At 43.9% G+C, this 25,482-nt stretch overlaps 1 protein-coding gene across 1 annotated transcript in view; it reads right to left on the reverse strand.

Annotated features, from left to right (window-relative positions):
* Parva (parvin alpha) overlaps positions 1 to 20,855 on the reverse strand; it is a 150,734-nt gene extending 129,879 nt beyond the window's left edge. The window contains exon 1 of the mRNA XM_027942329.3: positions 20,607 to 20,855. Coding sequence (XP_027798130.1) covers positions 20,607 to 20,742 — 136 coding nt within the window. The 5' untranslated portion in view covers positions 20,743 to 20,855. The remainder of the gene's footprint in view (positions 1 to 20,606) is intronic.
* Between the last annotated feature and the right edge of the window lie 4,627 nt (positions 20,856 to 25,482).

Below are 25,482 nucleotides of genomic sequence, written 5' to 3' on the forward strand. Positions count from 1 at the left end.
TGTAGGGGAGGATGCTGGGGCTCATGAGTCATGGTTCCCCCACCCCTTGCCACAGCTCTGCATGTAATGTATTATCTTTGTCACTGGGATTTCTGCTCCTGGTTGGCTGGGAGTTGGTGGAACAATCATCCCTAAAAGGAAATTAGTGTGTTAGCAAGTCCCATCTCTCCCTGCCAAGTGACCTGGAGGCACCAGGAGGAACACTGGCAAAGGCCCAGCTGCCTCCTGGCCTGGAGGGGCCCACGGGGCAGGGAGGCCTATACTGGGCCACTGAACACTGAGCAGACCTCCGCTTAGAAATGCTCTTCTGTGACCTCCTCCTCCCAGTAGAGATCTGGGCCTTCTGCATCAAAGAGCGAGCCTTCCAGCAGAGTGTGAAGCTTCTAAATATTTATCCTGAAAGTTGAAGGAGGAAAATAAAATGCCTTCCCCCGGAAAATGGAAACAGAGGGCCTGGGAGAGGATAGATGGTGAAGAATACATGGGATTTTGCCTTGAACTCCAGAACATTCTGATGGCACCAAGTGTGAAAGGCAGGAGCCTACAAATTTCTTGGCTAAAAATGTGAAGTTGAGGAGAAGCAGCACTTCCTACAAAATTAGAGATCAGGATAACTTTGAGTTTCTAGCCCACTTTAAGACTGAATTCTTTTTTTGGTGGGGGAGGGGACTGGGGATTGAACCCAGGGTTGCTTTACCACTGAGCTACATCCCCAGCATTTTTTATTTTTATTTTGAGACAGGGTCTCACTAAATTGTCGAGACTGATCTGAAACTTGTGACCCTCCAGCCTCAGCCTCCTGAGCTACTGGGATTACAGGCATGCACCAAGCCTGTAATCTTAACAAGAAATAGGTGTTTAAAAATTTGCTCAAGCCTGAATTCTTAACAAGAAATAAGTGTTTAAAAATTTAAATCGGGCCTTTTCTTCCCTTGAATTTCCTTTTTTTGGAGACCAATTCGGTAATACCCAGCAAAGTTCAGACCTAATAAATTTTTGACTCAGTAATTCTGCCTCTAAGAATTTATTGTACAGATGAAATGGGTCAGAATGTTTTGCTTGGCTGAACGCATGATTGATGCAGCATTGTTTGGAGTAGCCAAACATTTCAAAAAATGTAAATGTTCATGGAACGGGAACTGGCTAAACACCCTTATACAGAGTGGTACATCCACGCAATGCAGAAAGCAGCTTTAAAAAGAAGGCAAGCTAGGTGAAGTGGCGCATGCCTGTAATCCCAGCAGCTCAGGAGGCTGAGGCAGGAGGATCACAAGTTCAAAGCCAGCCTCAGCAATAGAGAGGCACTATGCAACTCAGTGAGATCCTGTCTCTAAATAAAAAATACAAAATAGGGCTGGGGATGTAGCTCAGTGGTTGAGTGCCCCTCAGTTCAATCCCTGATACCCCTTCCCCTCCCCCCAAAAAAAAAAAATCCCCAATACCCCTTCCCCCCCAAGTATATACACTTGCAATGCAGAGCTTTTCTGACACAGGGCACTCTTTGTCTCTAAGCCTGGGAATGAGGCAGCCCAAGGGCTCCTGACTTTTCGGTTTATATTTCTGGCCTCTTAGCATTTTTTTCTTTTTAACCATGAACAGTTTTAGCTAGCTTAATCACCATATAAGTAATAGTACTGACCAGCTAAAGGTGCTATGAATAAGAGGAAAGTTCCACAGGACCAGACACAGCACCTGGGTGGGTGGAGCAGAGGTAAGTATTGCTGAAATGCCCCCGAGGGCCAGCACTGGGCAGGGACCAGTTCCTTTCAAGAGGACCTTGTGAGGTGGGTGCTAGGGAGGCCCCATGCTGCAGATGAGGAGATTGAAGCAGAGATAAGATGATGAACTTGCCCCAGGTTGCAGAGCCACTGTTTCCTGGGACCAGAAACATCCCTCCCAGACTTGTTTCTCAAACTATAAAAACTGCCAACACTTTTAAAGACTGTAAATTATTCAATAGTTACTATTGATTTACCATTGCTCATTATTATTGATGAATGAACACATGCTAATCAGAAAGGCCAGTGATGTCATAGTGGGCAAAGAGTTCGACTTCAGTTTCAGTGAAGAAACTGAGATCCTTGTTCTACCATTTAATAGCAAAGAGGCCTTGAGCAAATTCACTTCAACCCTGAGCCTCAGTTTCCTTAAATGAGGATGACAGGACCTCCCAGGGTTCCTGGAGGGATTAAATGTGATACTGTATAGGAAAACCCTGAGGTGATTGACATATGTTGGACACGTGCACAGAAGGCAAAAGATGCTGGGGATGGAGCAAAATTACACCCAGAATGTGACCGGGCAGACCCCTCCATTTTGCACCTGCTGTATTTTAAAAGTGAACTGAAAAACTTACATTCCCACATATTCCAATGATCTGGATGGGAAAGCAGAGTTTTAATTGTTCTGACCCTGCCTCTAGAATATTGATTTAAAACATTTAATACCATCTCCAAATGCCAGGCTTCATTTGCATCGGGTTGGAAGCCAGGCTGCTGAGCACCACTGTGGATTTTCATCAGAGACTAGAGAGGGCCAGCGGCCCACCTTCCTCCTGGCCCTCAGCCAGTTGTGAGCTGGCTTCACCTAGGACTCAGGAGAACTGGCCCGCGGAGGGGCAGCCTCCAATGGATTTCACTGCTTAATTAAAGTGCAGCTGGGGCCTGGGCCACACTGTACCTTTCAGCAAGATATTTGTCACAGGTTGCACAGCTAGCTTTGCTGAGGCCATGTGGCCAGAGCCAGTGCCTCGACTTTGGCTGGTCTCCCCCTTGCCAAAGAAGCTCGTGCTTCTACCTCTGGGAGGCTCCAGGGCTCACCTTTAGGAGCCTAATTCTCCAGGCACTAAGTGCTTCCTCCTGGAGGATCTCAGAATCGGAATTCAAAAAGTGGCCAGTGGCTCACCCAGAGTCCCCGAAGACCTGCTGGACAAAGCTGCTGACCCTCAGTGCTCAGGGCCCTGAGCCTCCCATCACTGCATTTATTACAGGAGCCACACAAAAGTCTGCCTTCATCATTCACTAAAGTCTTCTTTTTTTATCATAATTAAAATGGAAAATTTCAAATGTATACCAAAGAAGAAAGTACAACCATCCTCCACACACCACTCCTCTCTACAACCACCACTCCCGCTTCCATGAAGGCCTCAACCCCCTACTCTGCACTGTTTGAAGCAAATCCTAGATATTTTATTATGTCATCCACAAACATTTCGGTAAGTGTCTCAAAAAGATAAGGAATTTTCTTTCTTTTTTTTCATTTTTTTTAAATTATTCTTTTACATGACTGTAGACTTTATTTTGAAATGTTATACACACACAGAATAAGCATAATTTGTTCAGTTAGAATCCCATTACTGTGGTTGTACATGATGTGGAGTTACACGGGTCGTGTATTTATGTACGAGAATAGAAAAGTTATATCCAATTCATTCTGCTCTCTTTGCAATTACTGTCCCACCTCCCTTCCCTTTATTCCCCTTTGTCTAGTCCAATGATTTTCTAATCTTCCCCTCCTTTGTTGTGGGTTAGCATCCACATATCAAAGAGAATATTCGGCATTTGGTTTTTGGGGATTTGCTTATTTCACTTAGCATGATAGCCTCCAGTTCCATCCATTTGCTGGCAAATGCCATTATTTCATTCTTCTTTATGGCTGAGTAATATTCTATTGCGTGTATGTGTGTGTGTGTGTGTGTGTGTGTGTGTGTGTGTGACACACACACACACACACACACACACACCACATTTTCTTTATCCTTTCATCTGTTGAAGGGCACCTAGGTTGGTTCCATAGCTTGGCTATTGTGAATTGAAATGCTATAAACATCAATGTGGCTGCATCACTGTAGTACGCTGATTTTAAGTCCTTTGGCTATAAACTGAGGAGTGGGATAACAGGATGGCTCCATTCCAAGTTTTCTAAGGAATTTCCATACTGTTTTCCAGAGTGTCTGTACCAGCAATATATAAGCGAACCTCTTTCTCCACATCCTTGGCTAATATTTTTATTGTTGCTTATACAAAACAGACATGAATACTAATGGAGGAGATTAGAAGATACAGATTCAAACCCACATAAATACAGTTTTCTCATACTAGACAAAGGTGCCACACACATACATTGCAGAAAAGATAGCCTCTTCAGTAAATGGTGCTGGGAAAACTGGAAATCGATATGTAGTAGAATGAAATTGAACCTCTATTTCTCACCGCACACAAAACTCAACTCAAAATGGATCAAGGACTTATGCATTAGACTACAGACTCTGCCTACTAGAAGAAAAAGTAGGCCCAACATTCCTCTATGTCAGCTTAGGAACTGACTTCCTCAATAAAACTCCTGGTGCATAAGAAATAAGATCAAGATTCAATAAATGGGATGGCATCAAACTAAAAATCTTCACAGGAAAGGAATTTTTGATATAACCACTGCATCATTTCACACCTTAAGTTAACAAGGGTCCTTTCATATCATCAGATCTCCCATGAGTCTTTACATTTTCCTGACTGTCTCAAAAATTCCTTGTAGACATGGATTTGTTTGAAGGGGACCCAAACAAGGTTCAGGCTACATTTTGGATTGCAACCACAGTGACTCTGCCTCGTCTTTCAATCCTATGTCCAAACCAGTGACACCTCTTAATAATGTGAATTTGGACATGGAACAAAACTCTCTGCCTTAGCTTCCTCTCCTGAAAATAAACAATGGGCACTCAAAAGGTTTCAGATTTTGAAGCATTTCAGATTTCAGAATGAAATCCTTGCAAATATTTCAAAATCCACAACACTCCCAAACCTGAGACATTTGCTGGTTCCATGCATTTCAAATAAGGGATACTCAACTATTATTATATGGAGGTACCGTGAGGATTAAATGAAATAGAACATGTAAAAATGCTCAGAACAGTGCCTGGCAAACATTCAATTTATAGTAGTTCTTACTGTTATTTTCTTTTTGAAACTCAGTGACTTCAATGGCATCCAGGCAACCAAATACAGTTACATGTGGAAAGAAAACTCAGGAGAACCCTATGCCCCTCTCTGTGTTCTTCGAGCCATTCATCACAGTGAGGTAGGAGAGTATGCTGGTTAGCAGCAAGCCTGGGGCCAGGCTGCCTGGGTTCAAATCCCATCCTGTTCCACTTGCCAACAACAGCAAAGAGATGCACATAGGAATTACCTTTCTCAGCCTTTCTGGCCCTGAAGGGCAGTCACATAGTTGAGTTCTGGCCAGTGGTAAGGGGCAAAAGTGATATGCACCACACCCAGGGCTGGCTCCCAAAACCTTGCCCTGCAGTCCTTGATCCCTTTTTCACCCACTGGCTGAGTGGAGAGCACTAAAAAGAATCTAGAAGGTGGGAGAGCCATAAGATGAAAGAGTGCTGGGTCCCAGAATGACCATGTGGAGGGCAATCCAATCAAGAACAATGCCATAGGTTCTGCTGGAAATAAGAAGTAAACTTTTATTGCATTAAGCTTTGGAGTTGGGGGGCTTATCTGTTAACAGCAGGTGGTATTGCCTTAATTAGGACACTAGCCTTGACCTTGGTAAGTTACCTGACCTCTCTGTACTTTAGTTTCTTCATCTGTAGAGGGGATAATACATTTTTCATGGGGTTATCAGGAAAATTGAATAAGTTAATGTATGTAAGGCACGTATACAGTTCCTGGCTCATCACACCACTGTATACATGCTTACACTGGACGCATTTGTGTTATTTTGCTTCCAGGCCATGAAATGAGCTATTTGTTCTGTCACATGCTCCCCACCATTGCCATCTGGTACCCCCACCAACAGCCCAAAGCAATGGGCCTACACCATCTTAGACATGAACCCTCAAAACTATGAGAAAAAAATAAACTTTAAAAAAAATAAATGTATCAGGTCAGGTATTTTGTTAGAGTAACAGGAAATTAACAGAGTATCAGAGTACATTATCAAAATTTTCCACATGTCACAAATTTTAAGCCTTTGGTATTTTCCTGATATGACTTTTTTGCCTTTTTTTAAACTTTTTTCTTTTTTATACTTTTTTCTTTTTAATAATTTGGGGCAACAAATTGCATTCTAGGCAATTTCCAGTGGTATATGAGGACTTTACAAAAAATAAAAGAAAGAGATAGCCTCAATATGCATCTTTCTGGGTTAATAGTCCAAGAGACATAAAAATCAGGATACAGATGTGCACTGAACCCTATGGTTAGATTACAAATGGCCAAAAGGCACTTGAAAAGATGCTCAAGGTTGGCCATCAGAGAAATACAATAAGAAGCAAAATGAGATATACTTAACCCACACTAGGATGGCTATTATCAGACAGGCAGGCAATAACAAGTGTTGGTGAAGATGTGAAGAAATTGGACCCGTTGTGCATTGCTGGTGAGCATGTAGACTGGTGCAGCTGCTTTAGAACACAGTGTGACAGCTCCTCAGAATGTCAAACATAGACTTACCATATGGCCCTGTATGGTCACTCCTAGACATCTTTACACATGAGAAATGAAAACACATGTGCACACAAAAACATACATGAAAATTCATAGTGCTTATTAGTAATAGCTAATTACTAATAATCTAAATGCCCATAAACGAATGAATGGATAAGCCAAATATCTATCTAACAGAATATTTTTCAGCCATAAAAAGACATAAGTACTGACACATGCTACAACCTGGATGAACCTTGAAAGTATTATGCTAAGTGAAAGAGGCCAGATATACAGAAGATCCCATATATTATGAGATTCCATTTATACAAAATGTCTAGAATAGGCAAATCCATAGAGACTGAAAGTATATTAGTGGTTATTTAGGATTAGAGAATGGGTAGGGAAAGGGAAGTTAATGGATACGTGGTTTCTTTCTGTTGGATTACAAAAATGTTCCAAAATTGATTATGGTAATGTTTGCACACTGTGAACATATTAAATATCACTAAATTATGCCATTTAAATAGATGGATTATATCTCAATAAAGCTACTGCATTAAAAAAAAAAGTGCCCACTCCTCCGTATGGATCAGATCACCTTTCCTCTGGTCTTAAGCTTCCATCAGAAACCAGAGCACAATCCCATCTCATCAAAAGCCCTTGTGAACTACATGCCCTGTTAAAATCTGGATCCATCTCTGAGTACAAGTGACAATGCCAAGACCCACATATGGCTAATGAGTCTGAAGTCAAAGCAAGAGGTCATGGCTGAGGTGCACCCATGAGCTATCAGTGCACCACGTAGGCTCCCTTGAAAACTGGTAACCCACTGATACCAATCCTGCATAAGCAATCTTCCAGTCCCAGGCATCCAACCAGGGCTGTTTTTTTTTTTTTTTTTTCCCCACACAGGAGCATACGCTAGACCATGAATCATATTTCCCAGAACTAGTAATGCTGAAAGGGCCAGGTAGTTAGGAGCCCGAATTACTTAAATTGATGTCACAGCATTTGAAAAGCTGACATTCAGGCCTTACAAACTGAATGGCAATTGCCATCCATGCAATTCATGGCCCTGGACTCCTGTTTCCCACCTGCTCTAACACCAATTTAAGCAATTCTGAACTTTGATCTCCGTGGCAGAATGTCTCAGATTTATTGAAGTGTCAGGTCTCAATTGTGCTAACATCCACCCCTGACAGGGCCATTACAAGGTGTGAAATCTGGGTGCCCATCACCCCAGCCAGGTTCAGCACAGCAACAATCAGAAGGAACAAATCAATCTGCCTCTCCATAGTCATCATGGGAGCCTTGCAATTTGCCACAATGACAGCCATGGAGGAAATGCAGGGGCAGTATCATTCCATTCCACGGGACTTTGGGCTTGTGCTAAAAGTGCTACAGAGCCCAGTAAGACAGACCTGACCATCCTCAGCCAAGAGGCAGCTATAACTCCTTGGAAGGGGAGATTTCAGGACTTGCCTGTATTCTGAGAGTTGTTTTAAAATGGAATTGTGTTACTCTCCTCCTGTGTTATGCAAACAGCATCAAAACTGTCAGTTCCTGTTGCCCAGGCTTCTTACATGTCATTATTAACTACCTGTCATCTGCCGATCTGCCCTACCAGGGCTGGAAGCCGGGGGTAGATAGGCCTTATGGGTAAGTGGGAAAATTCTTCGTAAGTGAGAGCTACGTTTATTTCCAAGTTGGAAATACAGGAAAATGGGGTGAGAAGGTCCAGAACCAGGGTCCCTCCATGAGCATCAACCTCCCCACCCACCTCTACTCTGTGCAGCCAGAAAGTCCTGATTCCACAGTGAGACTGCAGCTGCCCTGCTCCTCACCTACTCAGTGAGGGTCCTAACCTGCCTACTAACTTCTGTCCCCACAATTCAACCTGAGACGCCACCCTGTACAAAGATAAGTATCCCTGATTCAGGACTCAGGCACTACAGATGCCAATAATTCTCTGTCCAGAATCTCTGTACCTTGGCAACTTGGTGCCTACCTCAACGAACCTGATGTACACTACCCCCTAAATTTGGGAGTGGGACTACAGACTCCTCTTGGACTCCTCTCTCCTTCCCCCTCCTTACCAGAGCTCCCAGCAGGCCTTATAGCCAACGCCATTCTGGCCAAGACAAAAACCTCATGTGGAATAATTATTTTGAATTGAAAAGTCAATGTAAAACTGCTACAATGGGCAGATTAATTATTCTATAAGTAATGTATTCTGGAAAGTCTCTACTGAGCTACTTGGAGTTACTGGGAGCGCTGTGACCCAGGCTCTTGTCACTGTGGTAGCAGAAAGAGGCATCAGACTTGACCCTTTATAGCCCAACATCATCGCCCTCAAGAACTAAACTGCGATTTCCTGCAGAGCTTCTTCATTCAGGTCTCCTGGGAGTCAGGCTGTTTTCCACAGCCAAGAAGAAGGGAGTTGCCCCTGGATCTTAAAAAAGATAAGGGAATGAGTGAAGGATGGAATGATTCACAATGGAACAAACGCCCTCCTCTCACACACATCCCTCCCAGGGAGAATGTCTGCCTCCAGAGTGGCTCCCAGTGGCTCTGGGGAAGCAGACCTGGAGGGGTGGGGTGTGGCAGGGAGGACTCCAGCTGACTCAACTCCATCCTGCAAAGAACCGAGACAAGCTGATGACTGACTGGGGCTGCAGGTCAAAGAAACTGAGCCCTGAGGCACCAGCCCTACCAATTCTGTCAAAAGCCAACTGCAATCCAGCAGGCTCTCTTCCTAAGCCTGTCCCGTCCCTTGTGTCCTCAGGGTCCAGAGGGGGCCCTCCTCTGGCTTCCAGACCCAGCCTAAAGCACCAGTTTGCCTGTGGGTTTCGCCCCAGCATGGTCCTAAATATGATAAGATCGCCTTTTCTACAGCAGACTGGTCGACTGTCCTGGGATTACCTCACATGTAACTGCAGTTACCAGGGTGGGAAGGCCAACAGTTCTGGTGTTGGGAGATGGAGAGGAAGTAAGCAAGAGAAAGAGGGACTTCTAGACCAAATCTCACGTGGGCATAGCCCACACCACCAGACTCACAGGACAGGGCATGGTGGCTGCAGCTCTAAGGGTAGCCTCCTGGTTGCCTCTTCCCAAGGCAGCCACACCCTGGGCTCTGTCAGAAGGGAGTGGACACCAGGGCAATACCTAGGGCCACAAACAAACGGAAGGATGGCCATAAGAGAAGGTTCTAAACTTAAGGGCTGCCTGTACTAGAGCCCTACGCTGAGCATGTTCCTGGCCAGGCTGGATATTCCCTGTCCCCTGACCTGTCACCCTCCCGCCTCATCTTCGGTGACTTGGTCCTGCCAGCCAATTGGAAACAAATTTCAGCCTAAGACCCTACCACAGACATCGCCAGACCCAATAGCAGTAGTTTCTCCTGATGATCATTTCTAACTATTGATGTAAACAAGCCAACTGTAATCCCTTGGCCTTCCAATTGCATCCCTGGAGTTCTATCCAAAGGAAATTATTCTGAATTTTTTAAAAACGTTTTAGGCAGCATTATTTCTAGGAAGGAAAAAAAAAAAAAAGAGAGAGGACCAAAAGAAATGGTTAATAAGCCAGTCACTTAATGGAATATTAGGTGCCTCTAACAATTTTAATAAGATTTATGATAACAAAAAATTAAATTATAATAATAAAAGAAAAACAACGATAAAGAATTTTTATCTATAAAACATATATAGAATAATCACAACTTTAAATAGGAGGAAAGCTAAAATAAAGAAAAAAAAGAAAGAAGTCAAAATCTACTAGTGCTTGCCTTTGGGATCAGAACTTGGTATGATTATTTTGTCTACTTTTCCATAAATGCCATAACCATGCTTTAATTTTATAATGAGGAAGAACAAACTTTAAGTAAAGAAATCAGATGCTAAGGTATTTGGTTTATTTTTTCTTTCTTCCAAGAGAATGTGCAATAACTAAGAATATTTCTGTGCAAACTGATAAAGTTCACTGTTTGTTCCACCCACGATGTAACATTTTCCAAGATGAAAAGTGCAATGACATTGGTCACTGAGTTGGTTTACCAAGGCTTTGGCAGCCTGGCCTATTCCAAACATATAGAATTACCACTTAGTAAATGCCAACAGAACTAGATTTTAGGGTGAGTTCCTCAGTGAGTGACAGACACTTTTTGCAAACATTTATCCGAGGCCCGAAAGAAAATTACACAGCTGCAATTAACAAATTCAAGGTGAAGCTCATGGGAAGGGTGGTATTGAGCCAGTCTCTCATTTTAGTTAGTTTCCTTGGGGGGGGGGGGCAGTTGTTTTTGTTTTGTCTTTTGTTTTCTGTGTTTGGGGCAGGAGGGGCTTTCTTGCTGAACAGTGATGTCTGATCCTGCTTCTGGCTGACTTTCAATGGCCTTAGTTGTGCACTTTAGGACACAAGGTGAGATGAGCAGGGCGGGGAGGGTAGGGAGGATTCAGGGAGTTTCAAGGAATTCTGAATCCCTCTAGTAGAGTGTTGGTCTGCACATGTCTCCTATCTCTGCCAAACCTTGCCAGTGAGCTGTTTCATCTTCAACCTTCTTTATTTAAGCTGTCCATCATGAATTTGTGTGAAGCCATTTCTGCAAAGCAAGCTTTCTGGCCTCTATATACCATCTCATCCCCACCCAGACCAGAGGCCCCCTTGCAGATTCGCTGCCATTGGCTACTCAATCAGCACCCACAGATTCTCAAACCCAAATCTCTTGTCCCAGTGGCCCTTGTGTGTTAGCCAAATTAATGCTTGGCTGATGATGTCTTTCCATATGAAGAAAAGATATTCCTGGATGGTAGGAGGAGGCATTCTTATAAGTTATATAACACACACACACACACATACACACTCAGGGGAGGTTGGCAACAGTTGAGACCCAAATGGAGGCCAATGACCAGAAGAGCCACCTGAAATCAGAACAGAGTTTGGAGTAACCTGGGAGTTTGGAGTCCCTCAATGAGACTAAGACACCTACGGATGATCCAGGCAGTCAATCAAGAAACATTTTACAGAGTACTTGTTAAGTACCAGGTGCTAAACTAGGCATGTGGGATACAAATGTGGGCACAGTAAACACAACTCCTGCCCCCACAGCATCTGCAGGGGAAATGAAAGGGAAGGCTGAGGTTCAGGGCACCAGCCAAGGACACTTGTCTTTAAGCAAAGCCCTCATTTGGATTTCCTATTGATTTCAGGATGTCAATAGTGAAAACTTTACATCTATTTTTAAAGTGTTTTACTTTTATTTCTTAAAGTGTTTTATTGTTGGAATTGTTATAGGGCTTTCCCCAAATGTTGCTTTTTTCCAAGAGAGTGAGTGGAGATCTTAGATGCTTACAAATGTTTACATGAGGATTTCATCTCTCCTCCTGCCTAATGGCTAAAACATAATTATGAACTGTGCTTGTTAACCAAATAGAGATATTCCACGAGACAAGGAGACCAATTCCTAATATGGAGGTGTCCTTGGGCCAGGGCCCACTTATCCTGGTATCCATCTCCTCCACCCGACACAGAGGTGCCTTCATTAGTGGAGGAAAGAAAGAGGTCTTTGTGATGATGTAATTCCCAGACCACCCTACATGGACAATAAAACTAAATTTGAGAGAAGCCTGGTGAAACAACAGCTCAGAAATCATAGAAGAGCAGGGCTGCAAGGGCCCCAAGAGGTTATTTAACCTAATCCCCTAATATTAGAAATGGGTAAATAACAGCAGAAAGGGGAAGAGACTTGTCTAAAATTATGTGCACTATTTCCACCAAGACAAATATGGGAAATACACCCCATAGAAATTTCTGTGTGTGTGTGTGTGTGTGTGTTAAATATCATGGTAGGCAGGAGGGGTCCAGAAGTCTCCCCACGGCATGTGACATGTACAGTGACAAGTGACTGTACTGCAATGTGGCCAGTGCCACTACCAGAGTAGGCACAAGGTGCTGTGGGTCACAGAGAAGGAAGCATCCCACCCTTCCTGGGGACCCTATAGAAGACAGTATGCAGAAGGGGAGATCTGGGTTGGGTCTTAATGAAATAACAGAGTTTGTTTAACAGAGAAAGGAAGAAGGTCTAGCAATGGGGAAGAACAGGATGTTTGGGGGATACATGGTGATTTGTTGGTGAACATGGAGATTTCTTAGAAGGAAAACAGAGGAGACAAGACACACAATGTAAAAGAGTAGTTGTGAAGGCCTTGAATGCTATGCCAAGAAGCCCATCTTGGGGAGATGTAAACTTTGTTTTAAAAAACAACATATTGGCAAAAGGCTGAAGGGCCAGGTTGAACAACTGTGGACCAGAGACAGGGAAACCAGGTGGTGATACTGCAATACTTCAGGTAGAAAATGAAGAGGGTAGAATTTTAAAAATAAACAAGTAATCTAAAAGAAGACAAAGGGCACTTATGAGGCCTGAATTGAAACAGCGATATGTAGAAGGCAGAGTCAGCAAGACTTCACGAGAGATGGCCGGATGTGGGAGATGAAGTGGAGCTAACCCCTGCCCCGGGGCCACGTCCAGCCTGCTGTCCGCTTTACACAGCCCCAGCCCAAGGATGGCTTTCCCAGTTTCTAAATGGCTGGAAAAAAACCAAAGGAGACACATGAAAATCATGTGAAATTCAAATTTAAGTGTCCATAATTACACTTGGTTGGTGTGTCTGTCATCCAGGGTGACAAGGCAGCACTGGATGGCTGTAACTGAGGACATTAAGAAAGTTTGTGACCTCCTAAATAGAAGATGTCCACAACGTGTCAGCCTTAGGCTGACAGCAAAAGAGCTGGAGCAGATTTGGGCAAGTGGGACAAATTATAATTCCACTGAAGGCATGCTGAGTTTAGAATCCCATGACACATCTGAGACTGTGGGAAGATGTACTAGGGCAGTGGGTGAAAGGTCAAGATCTGAGGCGAGGATTTGGGAACTGTCAATGGGAAGATTGTGGTGAGGCTGTGGGAGCAGGTGGGACAGCCCAGGGAGAAAACCAGAGGGAGGGCAGGCAGGGTAGGCAGAAAGCCAGGAAATACAGCCAAGCGGCAAATAGGAGAAAAGAGGGGGATACAGGGAACAAATTCACGGTGGAAAAAGTCAAGAGATGAGATGATTCTTTTTTTTTTTTGAATTGCTAAAGATGCTTTTAAGGAAAAGAGGAGGTTGCCAAATGCCTTCATGAGCCCAAGTAGAATCAGGGTTGAAAAGGAGACAGGATTTTGGAGACCTCAACCAGAAGTCACTTCAATAGTGGCACTGAATCGCTTCTCCAGTTGCCTTCCACACTCCACATTCTCCCCATTCTCCTCCTATCACTCTGACTTCTGTCCTCTTGGATCTCTCTCACTAGTTCCTGCTCATCTATCAGCTTTTAAATGGAGAAAAGTTACCTGGTTCACTCCTTAGACACCTTCTATTCCCCCGCCCCTCACTGGGGATGGCACCCAGGGACACTCTGTCACTGAACTACACCTCCATTTCCTTTTATTATTATTCTATTTTTTAAACTTTGAGACCAGGTCTCTCCAGGTTGCCGAGGTTGGCCTACAACTCCTGCCTCAATCTCCCCAGCAGCTGGGATTACAGACATGCACGATCGCACCCTGCAAAACCCCTTCTATTTTCTAATCATGCTCAATGGTCCCAGTGTTAGGGGTTTAAATACAGGTATGCACACCTATATCTCCAGACCCTCCCCTGATTTGCAGGACCAACTGCAAACTCATCACCTGGGCTTCGAAGTACAACAGGCCCCTAACCAGATAGATCTAAAATCCAGCTCCATCTCTTCCTCCCCAAACCAGCCTGTCCGGCAGGATTCTCCATCACAGTTAAAATTAATTCCATCTTTCTGGGTGTTCAAACTCAAACCCCTGGAATCATTTTGATTCCACTCTCTCATTTTCCACCCAATCTTTCAGTAACTTCTATCTTCAGAATCTTCAAACTACTTCCAGAATTCAACGCTCACCCCTTCCACAGCTACCACCCTGCTCTAGACCACCACTTTTGAGCCCGCTGACTCATCTCCCTGCTTCCACCTCCGCTTGCTTTCAGTCACTGAACACTATCAGTGAGAGCCTGCTGAAACAGAAGCGAGGCCATGTCACTACTGTGTGAACTCTCCTAAGCCTTCCCATCTCCCTCTGAGCAGGGTCCCACGCTGGCCTCCAGGGCCCTGCCCAATCTCACCCTCATTCGCTGGGGACCTCTCTGCCTTCCACAAGTGTGCTTTCTCTCTCCTCTAGTCACGCTGATCTCCTTGCTGATCCTTGATAACACACCAGGGCCACTCTTGGCTCAGGATCTTTTGAATCTGCCACTCTTTCCAACTGCAAGGTTCATATCTACAATGCAAAGACTCTCCCTCAATCCTGCAGGATTTGACTCAGGCACACCACTCCCAGGGAGGCCTTTGCAAGCCATCCTATTTCAAACCCCCAACCACCCCTCTTCCCACAGCAATATTTCCTTTTTCCTGCCTTATTTTGTTCTAGAACACCAATCACCACTCTGACAAAATACGCACATTTTACCAACTTATTGGGTTTTTTTTTTTACAACGTTATTTTATTTATGCAGTGCTGAGGACCGAACTCAATGTGTCACACGTGCTAGGCAAGTGCTCTACCTCTGAGCCACAACCCCAGCCCTACCAACTTGTTATTATGTCTTTTCCATTAGAACGTAAGCTCCACAACAGGCATTTGTGTCTGTTTTCCTTTTCGCACCCAACACAGTGCCTGGCAGAAGTAACTGGAGGGGAAAAAAATGGGAATACTGGATTGAAAAGTGATTAGGAGATGAGAAAGGAGAAGCAAGAACAGACAACCCTTTAGAGATCTCTGAGGTTTACTTGAAGAGGAAGCCAACATCAGGTTTTCTCTGAATGGGAAAGCAAGTTAACAAAATCAAATGTTAGAGAGAGCAACAAGAAAAAGACTGGGGATATGAGAAATGGGACATCTGGCTATCCCCAGTCTGGGAGAAGGCTAAAAGGAAAGGAGAAGGGACCTCCTCAGAAGGGTCTGGGACAGGAAGAAAGCATGAAAGCAGAGCTGTAGATCTGGGTAGCACTGGACAGAGTGAAGGGAACATGAAGTCACTCAAACCTGACCCTCAATATTCTGTCTCAAAGTCCAGGGAAGGACTTGAATGACAAGGCCCTGGAGAAGGCACTTTGGAAAATGAGAGTGAAGTTGAGCAGGAAAGAAGCATAGACTGCTGTGCAGTGCTGGGGACTTGCTCGTTCTACAGACCAAACATCCATTGCGCGAATCAGGGAGTTTCCTCAGCAACGCTGGCCAGCCAGTCAGAATCCAGGGGTAGATGCTAGTATTATTAAAAGAATTACGACTTTAAGGCTGGAGGTGTGGTTCAGGGCTTGCTTAGTACATGTGAGGCCTAGGTTTGATCCCAGAACTGAAATAAAATTTATTATTATCATTATTATAATTACATTAAAGCCCTCATTAGGTACTGAGCAAAATGCAAAACTCTTAAGAACATACTAAATGGGTAAAGACAGTGCCCACAGCTGCTGACCTAATTTGGGATACATTCAGCTGGCACTTAAGTCAAGATGATGTCCTGAAAGAGCAAGTATTAGGGACACATCTGGAGGAAGAAAGATGAAAAGTGGCCCTCTGGCAAGTTGAGTCCAAGTGATCAGTCCAGGCACCAACAGATGGAGACTGGAAACCCAGAGGAGAAGATCCATAGAAGAAAAACTAAAGCCACCTCCCACAACTCAGGAGAGTGGGCCTGGATCCTCTGAAATGCCAGAATGTGACACCTTGGCTAAGGGGAGGATCTGATTTGCAAAAAAAGGCCCCTTTGTCTCTAAAGGGACCAAATAGTGCCACAAGAGGTTCCTCACAGTCTCGGGCTACTTGGCTATTTATAGAATTTATAAACCTTTCTGCAGTCCACAGTAAAAAGACTATTTCAAATTCCAAAGACTCTTTAAAAGTGAGTTCTCAATTTTATAAGCTACCATTATTTGTGCCACGCAATGTACATTACATGTTCTATCTCATTCTAGCCCAAACAACTTCCATGTAAAGATGCAATTTTTATTTTCATGTCACAGGTGAAGAAACAGAAGTTAAGAGATTTGATGGAACTTGTCCTAAGTTACAGCAATCAATAAGAGGCTAGAGCAGAAATCAACCCCAACACGTCTGATCTTAAAGACTATGCTTTGAATTACCAATTCTTTCTTGCCTAACACTACTTTTTCTTACCAAAATGCAAGAATCAGTATTTGTTTAAGGTATTTTTATATGAAGGTTGGGGATGTAGTTCAGTGATAAAGTGCTTGCCTAGCATGGGCAAGGCCCTGGGTTCCATTCCCAGCCCTGAAAAAATAAAGAAATTAAAAATAAAAATAGAGAAATAATGTATTCTTACAAGTCATAATTACTTTATGATATATGTATTAAATATCTATGGAAACATATATTTTATGTGAAATTATGGACCTAAAGAGCCTAACATGTATTATGTCTTTCCACTCTTTGTTTCTTATACTGAGGGAACACAGTAGGCATCAAATGAGTGAAAGGGAGTTGTTGGGCCCAGGAGAATCCTATGTCAAAGCACTGGGATAACTTGCAGACATACGGATATCAGTGATCTTGAGGAATTGTGAAGAATGAGAGGTTCTAGAACACTATGGGGAAAGTGGAAGAAGGCATAGTCATCAAAGCATAGATCTGTGAGCTTATGCAGGATGCCAAGCAAGAGCCAGCCTTACTGTTACTGCAGTGATGTTAGTGGGCCCTTGACAGGGGAAGCCCTGATCACAGAGACCCAGCCCACACTAAGAACAGTCATTTCCCACCAGCCCCACTAATTTCTTGGACTGACTCATAGACCCACCCCCAGGCAGCAGCAAGCAGCCACAGCTGGGTGGTGGCCAGCCCCATTAGAAGCTGTGAGCTCTCCCATTCACCTATGTAAGGCTTCTATATTACCTAAAAGGCTGAATGACAGAATCAGGACATTACAGTTAAGTATAACAGGGAACAACACCAAGAAATAGGTATTATTGGACTGGAGATGTGGCTCAGTGGTAGAGCACTTGTCTAGCATGCATTAGACCCTGAGTTCAACCTTCAATATTAAAAAGTAAAACAAAACAACAAAATGAAAAGAAAAAAAAAGTATAACAGGGATAAAACAAAGACTTTGCACTTGGTTTCAAAAACCTAATTGAGTGAATCCATGATAGGGAAGGGCATGGTTAAGAAGCAACAAATATAAAAATCCCTTTGACTAAGCTGATAACAAGTTCGATAAGAGATTGTGTGATATAGTTCCCAGAGTAAAGAAAAAGCACCCTTGGCTGCCTTAATAGAATATTGTCTATGTTAGAATAAGGGAGGCGACAGCCCTGTTCCATTTGGAGCCGGGTGGCTTTGACTACTGTACTATGTAGACTTCTGGGCAGCTCACTCTGACAGGGTCTGCTAGGTATTCACCATCTCCCTCCACTTCCCTCTGTGGTCTATTCTTTGCTTATGAATACGCAGGAGCTGGCCCCTACAAATTGCTGCACCCAAATTCCCTTGCCCTGGCAGCTTCCTACTAGGTTCAGCCTTGAATAGATTCAAGAGCAAGAAGAAAGAAAACATGCCTTTTTTTGTACCAGTCTCTCCCTCTTTCTGGCAGTAGCTATGTCCTTTTGCTATGACAGTCCTAGTGAACGACCTCTCTTCCACAGCTCCAGCTTCTCACAGTTTCCAGTTTGCTTCCCTCGTCCCTTCAGGCTTTGAGGTGGTAACAGCTTCCTCCTATTGCTAGCCCCTCAGCATCTCAGCATCCCTTTTGCTTCCTTTAACCTTCCCACAGCTCTATAAATAATCCCTTCACTAATTATTTTCAAAATCCCAACTAAGTCGGCCTTCTGTTTCCTGCAGGGACCTTGAATGCAACTGAAGGGACAGGATGCCAGAAAGCCTTAAGGTCATGTCTATGCAGAACAGCTCCAATAGGGAGGAGATGCCTGGCCTGGCCAAGGGAAGACTCCAGAAAGCGCAGTCTATTTAAGAAGGTTAACTGGACACTGTCAAACTTACTCTCCTGGTCCACAGACAGTAGCAGGTATAGAAAAAACACGTTTTGGCTAAATGGAAACTTTTCCCATAGTTGCTAAAGGTAGGGTGAGTCCTCAGTAATTCTGAGTTGCCCAGTCTGAAGCTGGATGAGCCCCTATTAGGAACCCTGTAAGAAAACATTAGAAATGCAGCCTAGAAAAGGGCTTTCCAAGCCAAGATTTTATGACTTGCCACCAACTGTACACTAATAAAAGGTCTGCCAAAACACAGCATTCCCTGCTGATCCTTAGTTTCACTTTCTGTGGTTTTAGTTACCTGTGGTCCACTTCAGTTAGAAAATGTTAAATGGAAAATTCCGGAAATAGTTCATAAATTTTAAATTGCACACCATGAGTGGAAAATTCCAACTACACAACTCATACGTTTGAAACTGTACACCATTCCAAATAGCATGATGACATCTTGTGCCTGACCCCACCCCACCCCTGCCTGGGACATGAATCATCCCTTTGTTCAGCGTATCCACACTGCATATGCTACCCACCATTCCTCACTTAGTAGTCACCTTGGTTACTGGCTGAATTATTAGATCCACTGTCACAGTATTGCAGGACCTGTATTAAATTAATCCCCACCTAGTAGTCTAACTAAATCACGATGCCTATGTGACTGGTCTCACTTCATCTCATCACATGGACAGTGTATCTTCTCACACCATCATAAGAAGGGCAGGTAAATACAATAAGACTTTTTGAGAAAGGCCACATTCATATAACTTGTATTACAATATAAATAACTGTTCTATTTTAGTCATTATTGTTAACATCTTACTGTGCCTAGCCTATAAACTTTGTCATATATATATATATATATATATATATATATATATGAAAGACCAGTTGATATAGAGTTTGGTACTATCAATTATTTCAGGCATCTACTGGGGGTCTTGGAACACACCACCTGTGGATAAGGGAGAAAATGATAAAATTGAGGAAAATTTGGGGAATGTGTTTTGCTGCTGCTTATGTTTACCTAGGGAACAGAGGTCTAGTTTTTGGGTCCAGCTAATTCTCAACACCGAAATTGGTTTTTATGCTTTAAAAAAAGTTAAGGAACATAACTCATTTTACATCTCAACGTCACAGCTTTCAGAAGGATTATTTCCAGTCCACTGAGCAATGTATTCAAAACTTTTTAACCCGGCAACCTCTACCCACGCATCTGTCAATCACTAGAATGCTTCTAGAGAAATGCGGCCTCATCTTCCAAATCAAAACCCAGGATGCAAATTCTACCCACAGGACAAAATTATCTTACATCCTGGGGAGGGGGAGAAGATCACCTTAATTTCACCACGGTGGGGGAAAAAGAAAATGTGGTTTGTAAAGTCCCTGAATGTCTGAGTTCACAGCAGGGTCACGGCTCATGATGCCAAGTTTGTATCTAACCCGGGTATTCTAGAGTCAGAGTTTCAAGTTTATCATTTACTACCCCCGCGGTACCGCTAGGACAGCCAGTTCTTCACTCATTCATTCAATAAACTTTTGATATTGATCAACTCCATTAACAGAGCCCTGGGGATGTAGAAAACAGCCCAAGAGGCCAACGCTGCTTCGCTGCTACAAGGACTTCAGTAAGTCCAAACGACCTGATTTTAAAGACCAATGAAGGCAAAGAGAGAGAATGACGGCGCCCGGAAAGTTTCAGTAGAAACTTGGTCAATGCCAGCCCTCGGGCGCTGGGAGGGCGGGGACACGGGCCCACTGGAGGACGCTGCCTACGGGATGGGGCTGGGTCCCGGCCCGAGCTCTGGGTCCGGCCGCCTCCCGAGGCCACGCGGCTCCCGCCCTCGGCCCAGCGGAGGCGTCCGCCTGGCCCCAGGCCCTGGAGAGCAGAATCCGGGAGGCGCCGGGAAGAGCGGCCTCCGAGACCCACCCGCGCAGGGCCGCCAGTGCGGGGTGCGTCTAGCTCCCGCCGACTTCCAGGCAGCGCGCGCACGCCTCGCTGCGCGCCCAACCGCGCCGGGCACCCGCCGCGCGCTCCCGCCCAGCCCCGGCGCCCCGGCCCCCAGGCCCCCGGCCCCTGCAGGCCGTCGGGCTCCGCCGCACCTACCTTCCTTGGCTTTCTTCCTCCGGGCCAGGGTCCCTCCGAGTTTCCCCAAGAAGGAGTCATCTTTCTTGCGGGACGGGGGCGACTTGGGAGTGGGGGACTTGGGGACCGAGGGCGACTTCTGCGGGGAGGTAGCCATGGCGGCGGAGCGGGCAGCCGCGGGCCGAGCGGGACGCCGAGCTGGAGCTGGGCGGACGCGGCGGGCGGCGGCGGGACTGAGGCTGCGGCTTTCCAAACGGAAGCGGAATTATTCCAAGCATTTGAGGCAGCTCACGCTCGCCTTTCCCTTCCCTCGCTCCCTCCCTCGCGCCGCCCTCCGCCCTGGAAGGAGCTGTGCGCTGGGGCCCGCACCCCGGCCCGGCCTGCGCCCCTAGGCTGGCCGAGGATCCCCTGAATCTGCCCCATGCCGCAGGACATGTGGCCTTATCAGTTTGGGTGTATGTGTAACTCTCCTGGCTGGAAGTGCTGGAACCTAGAAGACTGCACCCATTACACATCCTAGCACAAACCAGGATCTGAACCAAACCAACTCTGTTACTCTGTCTCCCAGCTGCTTGGAGGCGCTTGTTCTTCTCCTGAATTGCTTCTTATAAAATTAGCCCAAGTCTTGACTTAATGAAACAAAGCCAGCTAGGTCCTGGAGAAATATCTGGAGTGGACCAAAATGTGTTTGGGCCCCATCAAACTGGGCATCACCAGTGTTACCTGGATTTATCCAGGGCCATCATCCTTCTCTTCTCCCATCCAAGAGAAGTTGGAAGTACATGAAGGTAGGGCCCAGGCTTATTCTTGCAGGACAACCATGTTTCTAGCAGCTCAATGGCTTGTACAAAGGAGGATCTTAAATGTTGGTGGGAACTGGCATGGGGAAAGCGCAACCATGGGCTCCTCAGACACCATCTCCCTTGGGGCAACTGATCCTGCCAAAGTAAAAGTGGTAGGGTGACCACCATGCTCACTTGAATAACAGGGTAGTAGTCACACAAATATGTTTCAAGAACTCGTACTGGAAATGATCCAAAGGCACACTGTATTGCATATGCCCACCTTAAGTTCTCATTTGGGCTCTTGTTTTTGCCTCTCACAAACACACTTGGCAGCTGTGTTTCCTCCCCAGCCCTCAAGCTACAGTTGATTAAACCTGGGCCATCTCACCAAGAGCTCTAGGCTGCATAAACTGAATCAAGACTCTAAACAGGATCAACTGCTGTCAGAAATTGAAAATTGGCAGGTGATCGTACAGTCTAAAGTGGGGTGCAGGTTTTTAGCCAATGGCATGCTAATGAGTGGACAGAATGAAGGGAGCAAAGAAAAGTGTTCCTGAGGCCCTTGGGTCTGAGTGACCACCTGGATCTAAATCTCTCCCCAGCCCCCAGATGCAGTCCCTGCAGATCCAGCTGTTTTTCCTTCTCAAGAGGCTTAGTGAAGCCTTCTAATAGCATACCCATTTAACCTGGCCTAATCAGCAAAGTGACAAGCAGCAATTCCTGAATAGAACAAATATCTAACAAACCAGATGATCAGTAGAGCCTCAGCAGAGTATAGGTTCATTTTATTTTTGTTTGAGAGTCATAATTTTACCTTTTTTGAAAATTACATTTTAATTGGTACCTCTTACCTAACAGAAAGCAACAGAGTCAGGATGTCTGCTGACCTGGGAAAATGTCTACATCCCCTCCCTACAATCTTAGAGATGGTGGGAAGCTGCAATGAAATTGTATTTTGATTACATCATTAAGCGTTTTTGTCCAGATTATCAGATACATAAGGACATCTTCGAAATCTGATCTCTATCCCCGGAAGCACTTCTTATTACAAGACATGCAGCACAATAGCTGTGTGGTCTTGGAAAAGTCCATTCCCTTTTCTGATCCTGCATTTCTTCCTCTATGGAATGAAGTGATTGGGACAGAATAGTGACTCTCAAACCTGACTGGACCTCACAATGCTCTGGGAGTTTACTATGAACATTAAAAAGTCCATCTCCAGAAATTCTGATTCAATAAATCTGAGGATAAATCAAAGGATAAGTATTTTAAAAAATAGATCACAGGGTTATTTCAGCGCAGCTGGGATACTTCTGGTTCTAACATTCTATGGTTCTCTTTCACAGATTGCTGATATCTGCATGCAGGGCTTAGGTCCTAAATATGGCATAATCAAGATTATCCACGGAGATCCCTTAAGTTGCTCACCAGTGCTCTTATGTATACAACTTTCCTAGCTAATTGTTATGATTTTCACTAAACTTTGAAAACCACAGAGAAAAACTGAAAGGAAGAACAGAGTGTTGACTGTTGAAACCTGGCTCCCAGAAAATAACCTGTAAAACAAGCTGTGGAGAAGGCTGAGCTGTACTTCCTGTGCACCGTGATAAGGGGAGATCCTCCTTGGCAGACTACACAGCAACCAGAAAGGAAGACAAATTGGGATATGCATCAGGTTTCAAAACTGGCCTTGCAATGGGTTTGGCCAAGGATCATGATAAGATTGTTTAGGATCAGTGGACACAAGGTGAAGCTTTCAAAGAGTCTTAGAGAGTAAACAGTCGTTTTAATGGTATCTATTGAAAAGTTTATGGATTTTATGTTGATTTCAGTGAGAACTGGGGGGAAGTTCTTAACAATCAAATTATTTGCAAATTTTATCTCTCTGGTCAAGAGGTTTTTGGAATAAAGACAGAGGAATGATAAAGTCTATAAATGTAGGCAGTAAACTCCACGGATGTTAGTGGTTTCCCAGGTCTCAATATTATGCATATATCTTGCTTTCTAAAACATTTCTGCCTCTAAGATAATTATTAATCTCTTGAAAGGCTGATGGGGAATGGATGGTGAATTGTAAATCTGTTTTATTTGAAGTGCAGTCCATAAACCAATGTTGATCCAGATCCTGTTATTGGTCTGCAAATATATAAATACAGAAATTGTGGTTTTAGAAACTTTGAGAGCAACTTAACAATGCAATTCTATGTCTGTTTAATCTAAGAATTTAAAACTGGAAGCTTACATTCTGAAAATCTTCATTTTATTTTCTAATAATCCTTTTTTTATGGCATTTTACAAAAATATTTGTTTTTGCCAGATTGGACCTTTACCATACATCCTTTGATATGCACTGTTCTAAGTTGCTCCTGTTTGCTTAGAGTTCTTATACTCTCTTTGGACATATGCCTTTAGAATCTTTATGGATATGACTTGATGTGGGTTTGGTGCAGAAGATAAAGTGAAATAATACATGGCAAAGTGCCTTACCCAGGGCCTGGTACCAAATCTAAATCTTGCTTAATTAGAGACACACACCACACATTGTTCTTCCATAAGATGCAGAGGAGAACTTGCACGGGTTCCCTTCATCTAAATAAGTGTTTCCAATTATGGCCCCACCAGTCAGCTGGTTGTTGGTTTTGTCCCACCCAAGGGACTCTGAATCTCAAAGGCCAACCTCTTCTTGAAGCCTAGGCCTAGACAAATTGCACTGGGTGAGAATAATCCCAGGTTCTGATCCTAGTTCAATAACTAGGAGATCTGGAATATACCTCTTCCCTTTCTGCACTTTTCTTTCCATCATTGGTAAGAGGAAACCAAGGCAGTAACTGCTAAAGCTGAACTTTGGGGGCCTAGGGATGTAGCCCAGCAGTAGAACAATTGTCTTGCATGTGCCCTGCTGTGGGTTGGATTCCCAGCGCATGCGTACGTGCGAACACATGTACGAAATGTAAATCTGAACATCACACGTTCCTTGTGAGCAACAATTTCAATCCTAGGTTATAGACATAAAAATGAGTCTATTAATGAACCCAGATACGTGTTTTAGAAAGTTCATAGTAACACCATTCAAATACTTACTAACAGCTGAATGACGGTGATAGTCACAGTAATGAGAATGAATAATTTGCAGCAATAGAATGTATCTTACAATATAATGTTGAGTGAAAACAAAACTAACACAAAAGAACACAAACTATCATTTTATTCATAAATTCTTAAATGGGCAAAACAAATTTACGTTGGAAGTTGAGATAGTGATGGAGTGCAGGGCACACGGGAGGCTATGGGAGCTCATGTTCCTTGGTCTGACTACTGGTTGCAGGGATATATTCTAAAATTAATGGATACACATTTGATAATTTGAGCAAATTTCTGCATGCATATTGTAATTTAATAAAAATTTACTAATATATCACACAAAACAATATTAAAAAATGAAGCCCCGTATGATATGCCCCATAGGATCCCTATTAAATTCCCTTTTCTAACTTCTGTCACTCAAAAGTCCACAGGTCTTAACCTAGGCCAGTCCTGTCACCAGTTCTTCCTTTAGGAGATATGTTTCTAGCTAGCTTTTGCTGCCTTCAGCCACCAAGCAATGTTCCTATCCTGGTCCTGACATCTTCCCTCAATAATTCCAACAGCCAGGCTTTGTGACTCATAAGGCAAGATCATGTGGTGGTAATGGATATGGGTTAATTCTGCAGCTGAATATCTATATACACTTGTGCAAGTTCCTTAACCTCTTTATAGCTCAGTTTTCTAATCATAAAATGAATACCTCATAAGGTTGTTGGGTGGACCAAGAGATTTAGTGTAAATAAATTACTTAGCTCAATGCCTAGCAGATAAATCTGAACTCAATAGATATTGGTCACAAGTATCTCACTTAAGACTCATAAATGATACTATCATCATCTCCATTTTATGGACAAGTAATCTGAAACTTGGAGAGTTTAAATAACTTGTGAGAGGCCACACATAGCCAGTAACTGAAATACTAATACTATGGCCCCTAGGATCTGCCTTCCCAAATATCCATACAATCCACAAATTTTAATTAAGATGCTAGTCTCCTATTGTATTAGACTAAAGACTATGTTTTCCAG

This window comes from Marmota flaviventris, chromosome 9, assembly GCF_047511675.1.
Source record: "Marmota flaviventris isolate mMarFla1 chromosome 9, mMarFla1.hap1, whole genome shotgun sequence".
Lineage (NCBI taxonomy): Eukaryota > Metazoa > Chordata > Mammalia > Rodentia > Sciuridae > Marmota > Marmota flaviventris.